The sequence below is a fragment of the Filicampus tigris genome, chromosome 5 (genome assembly GCF_054856515.1).
Source record: "Filicampus tigris isolate MCC_2025a chromosome 5, RoL_Ftig_1.0, whole genome shotgun sequence".
Taxonomy (NCBI): domain Eukaryota; kingdom Metazoa; phylum Chordata; class Actinopteri; order Syngnathiformes; family Syngnathidae; genus Filicampus; species Filicampus tigris.
In genome coordinates, this window is record NC_141221.1 from 18,505,468 (window position 1) to 18,510,665 (window position 5,198).

The 5,198-nt window shown below is 39.0% G+C and overlaps 1 protein-coding gene across 1 annotated transcript; it reads right to left on the bottom strand.

Moving 5' to 3' along the window:
* Positions 1 to 430: 430 nt before the first annotated feature.
* c5h5orf34 (chromosome 5 C5orf34 homolog) lies at positions 431 to 4,872 on the bottom strand. Its single transcript, XM_086030958.1, has 11 exons — positions 4,556 to 4,872; positions 4,360 to 4,449; positions 3,937 to 4,299; positions 2,213 to 2,472; positions 2,015 to 2,110; positions 1,466 to 1,592; positions 1,274 to 1,365; positions 1,122 to 1,188; positions 956 to 1,050; positions 826 to 872; positions 431 to 683 (listed from the first exon to the last, which is right to left on the bottom strand). The coding sequence occupies exons 1-11, from the start codon at positions 4,760 to 4,762 to the stop codon at positions 502 to 504; spliced, it is 1,626 nt and encodes a 541-aa protein (XP_085887084.1). The 5' UTR covers positions 4,763 to 4,872; the 3' UTR covers positions 431 to 501.
* Positions 4,873 to 5,198: the final 326 nt, after the last annotated feature.

Genomic DNA, 5,198 nt, shown 5'->3' on the forward strand with positions numbered 1-5,198 from the left:
CCGGAAACTTCGTAGTTTCTCGCGAGACAACAAACAGCGAAGGTGGCCGTCAAGACATTACATCTCACAGATTTGAGATCAGATGAGCAATCTTAATCCCAATTGCAATACTATCGAATCAGAAAATGTGAATCTGACCTAGTGCCAGTTTAGGGTTGTGGACAGGAACAAAAACATACTAGCAAGAAATCTTCGTTGCACTAACTTCAATGAACAGTAAAAACAAAAGTTGTTCACAATAAAATAACTCAGTTGAGCGGAGCAATGCTTTGGAAAAACAAAGAAGCCATGACAGAGGGTTTTAATTTATTAATTCGTGGCTGTCTCACATTGTATTGTATGCGATTCAAAGGAACCCATGTAAATGGGTGCTCTGTAAATGTCTGCTTGATTAAAAAACAACAAAAGTCAACACATGCCACCATACAAATAATATTTATATTGTACTTTATTGTATTTATTTGAGCCACGCACGCGCACGCACACACATGCAAACCTATTCTATCCCTCTTCAGGTCTGCTGGCTGCAGTTATGAATGCATCAAGATCCTGTATGGCTTTGGCCGTCTTCAGAAGAGCTTCTGCAATGCTGCCTTCACTCAGTGTCTCATGAGCGATTCCAGCCAAACCATTTTGTGCACATCCTTTCTCACTTCTTAACATGTTCGTGTTTTCTAAAGGAACTGAGCACACAATGTTAAAGAACACATTTTACCTCATGTAAAACTGAAGCCTATGTAGGTAACATTACAGAGCTGATGGTGATATGTATGTATGTATGTATGTATGTATGTACTTATGCATCACTGAAATACTGAAGGATACAGATGAATCGCTGTATCTTTGCAAGCTCTGCTGCAACCAGATCTGACCTGAGATTTGTTTAAAGAAGAAACAACAAATCATCAAGGGTTTTCTGGATATAAAGGATATTACAAATATTATAACAACTCACCGACTTTCTACTGTCTCTCTATCGTTCTCATGCTGTCCCAGAGGTGAAGGGCTGGACACATTTCCAACCATTGTTGGTTTGAAGAAAATATTTTGCTATAAACAAAGACAAATGCATTCACACGGTGTATATACCTGTATATATACATGTAAAAATCAATCTCCACCTGGAGCAAGCAGTTGGGTGTAGCAGGGAGCCTCAGTTTTTTTACTTCGTTGTATCTGGTGAGAAGTCTTTAAAAAACGGTAACAAAATGGAAAGTGAGATGTACGTAGAATAGACACAAGTGAACAGATTTACTGGACTGTTGCATCTTACCTGCTTGCGGACCTCACAACAGAGCAAATAGAGTACAACTGTCCAGGTATGTCAGGTGGAAGGCCATTCACATGATATGTTATCTCTTTAACCTATGGTGATGGATTCTGAATTAGATTTAAGCATCTAGGCAGAGATCCAGTGCATGTGAATCATGGAAATTTGAGCTGGATAAAAAGATGAAAGGCTAACTTTTGCTTGCGCTGATTGGAACTCAGGCTTATAATGAATAAAGTACATGCTGAAGACTCCATTAGATCGGATGACAGATCCATCCCCTGGAGAAACCTCTATGACAGGGACATCTTGGTCCAATATCCTACAGAAGAGACATTTTAATCATACCTGACACATTTTTTAAGTCATCCTACAAATACAGTTAAAATACAAGGTTGAGTTCCCATACCAATAAAGTGAATGTCATGCTTAAGGATGATAGGTCCTGAAAACTATCACTGACAGAGTACAGTTCTGTCATTTGTGGCCAAACAATATTCATAAGCAAATGCTACATTTTAAGTGATGAGTCTAATTTATACGACACAACAGAAAGTCTGCTTGTTAGTTACCATTCGTCAATTACACTTTAAAGACCTTGATCAAATTGAATTTGAGAATGTCAAATCTGAATGCAAAGCCAAAGAGTATCATTTTGCCAAGATCGGAATAGATTTACATGATATGGCACATGAACTGAGGAGTCCAGTTAGTGTCTACCACTGACGTTGATTTTCTGCACACCTGTACATCACCCCTTGGTGCCACATCACTTTCACCAATTCTGTTGGAGAGTCTTCACCTGGTTGTTTTTGGGGGACTGTGTCTTGAAACTTCCAGCTTTAAAGCAACAAAAAGAAAAAAGGAAAAAAAGATGTAGATAGTAATGGCAAAGAGTGATGGATATGTACCGGTAAAATTAAAGTGAACTTTGCAATAAACCTGTGAAAGTGAGGAGATGGGCAGATGAGAGGCAGGGCTTGAGGGAGGAGAAAGGCCCTCTCTTCAATATCTAAGTCAGATGCATTCAGAATTTGGTCAGCCTCTGAATGTCTGATTTGCTCTTCTCCATCATCGGCAGGATTGGAGACATGAGCTCTCCAGTGACGGCGAGCCAAGGAAAGAGGGTAGTACCAATGTGGTGCAACTGTATGACAGGAGTGATGCTGGACCAGTGTGATCGACTGGTACTTCTCCTCTGGCTGAAAAGACACGCCCAGTAAAATACCATGCATGGTCAATGCTCCACTGCAATATCACAAAGTACAAGAAAATTGACAAAGCCTTCAACATTTACAGTATCAATTGTGAAATGGCATGAAGGGATACAAATGTGGGATTATAAAATCAAAAAGGATCAGAGATTTTGTACCGCTTTACAATTTAATTTGGCTTTATGAAACAAAACATAATAGGAGACTTCGCAAGTAAATACTGTATAGTGGAAAATCCAAAATTCAAAACAATCCATTCTCGTATGCTGGATGACTTCCAAGCAGGGGAGCCGTACAGGGGAGAAAAGCGAGGACAACTCAAACAGCCTGTGACTGGTAGACAGGGGCCCAAGGAAATAGCATTTTCAATATGCCACATCGAAGTGTTTGGGTCCAATTAATATTTTTTCAGGTACAATATAGTTTCAAAACAAAACTTCCCTTAGGAAGTAACAGTAAAGTAAATAGGAGTGTGAATTGATCTTTTCTAGGCTTAAAAAAAAGTCACATTAACAGCATGTTATAGGTTTTGAGAGAAGTTCACTACTGTGTAATGAAAAACAAACAAAACTAAATTAAAGTAGCCTAACCATAATGATTCTTTGAAGACGCCTGACAAGATGTGTAGTGTAGAGATCGTGAAGGTGCTTGCAGAGCAACTTGGCATTTTGCATGTATTGCTGGAATTAAGCGATGCTTAATTGTGTTGTTCATATTTTACTGAGCAGCTATAGACACATTCCTGCATTAGTTCCATAACTGTACGGTAACCTTCTTTATTGACATCAAAAGGAAAACATAGAAGAATTTAAGTGTCACTTTGCTAGCTTCTTGCTTGACATCAGGCTGGATCACAGATTATCATGTGTTTGACTTCTGAGATGTATTTTTCCAGATACAAATGACTTTGTTTTCCTGTGCAGCATTTCATTTTGAGGTTCCACTGTATAAGCATACATTAAGTGGGCTTTTAAAGTTAAACTCAAAGTGGATCAGATCAGAATGTTTGACATTTCAACAACTTCTGTTAATGCATATATTGTAAAGGTATGCCATTCACACAGGATCGCCTGTATCATTTTAACTGTCACAATATTTAAAAAATAAAAAGATAGGAATGTACTTGCTAAAATTCTTGTTTTTTCTTCATGTTTCTGTAGACTCTCAGTCATCCAGGTTGTGGTAATCGGCAAAGGTTGAATCAAGTTAATATGGACCCTTGTTGGTTGAATGTATTGTTTTTCTTGTTTCATGAAAACATTAAGAAATGATTTAGGCAATTATGTTATTAAGCTAATGAATTGCTTTTCCTCAAAATGTAATAGTATTAAGGATACCTTCCTATTACAAAATTTCCTGGATGTACAAAGAGCACAAACGTGAGGTTGCTCCCTCACAAACAAACCCACACTGATAAACCGTAATCTCCTCGGCAAAGGTAATAAGCCTTACCTTAGCCTCATCAGTGATCATTGGAGGAGAACATGACCTTTTCCCTTCCTCCTGATGAAACTGTTGGATGTCATCACTGGGGCTCTGCAGGCATTCCACAGTCAAATGGGTCAAGCTGCTTGCATGCTGCTGTTGACTGTCTGGGAAGCTTTCAGTGTCTTTGCTCAAATATTGTGGTTGCTGATGGAGAGGTTGGCTGAACCTGCATGAATACTCCACAAAGAACTCTTCACCCGAGGGTGACAGCGTCAGAAGAGTGCGTTTGTCCTCTGATTTGATGATGGTCTCCCCTCCAGGTAAAAACTCTGCCTCACAGGAGGACCGCCCCGGCCACTGCACTTCCAAGTTAATGCTAAACAAAGGCTGAGGGGGAAATGTGTTGGATTGGATTCATAGAATATAAGAGACCGAAGCAACTGGTACCTGGTTGTTTCCACGAGTGGTGAGTTCCTGTGGCAGGTATGGTCGACTGGCGTACTTATTCCTGAATGCCAGTGCAGCGATTATCAGCTCCTAAATTGAGAAGAATGATACAGCTTTAACGACCAATGCAGTAAACTGTATACAACAGTTAACGTTTGAAAATGGGCGTAGTATTTTATTTATTTTTTTACTGTACTTTATAAGCGCTGGTGGTGAACCGCGTCCTCTGTCGAACTCTCACGGGAATTTGAAGTGGATGTTCAGAGGGGACTGAGCCTCTCAAAAGCATGAACTCGCTGCCACACGGCGAAAGTAGTAACTGTGCCCCGTTTTCATAGCGAATATCAACAGACTCATCCTCATACATGATCATCGAATTTACAAGGGAGGCGTCAGCTTCCATCGTTAACACTCTACCGACGTTTAAACCAAACGAAACGACACCCCAGTCGACTTCACTTGTATGGACCACTGGCGCGCGCACAATCTCAAAACAGAAGCAGCGGGCGACGTCATCAGAAATGGACACCCAGAGACTTTTTCTCCTGTATCTTTGTATACAAAACACGTTTTTTAAATTGAACACTCATGCACAAACAAATAAGTTATTTGACATAGATTGAACATAAGTATCGTAACAATGTGAATGAACCTATTAAAAAAAAAATATATATATATATATATATATATATATATATATATATATATATATATATATATATATATATATATATATATATATATAAAAAATACAATAGTCACCCAGAGACTCCACACGTTACTTACTACACTAAATGCAACAACTTACTCGGAAGTATTAAATATTTACAAGGGTTAAC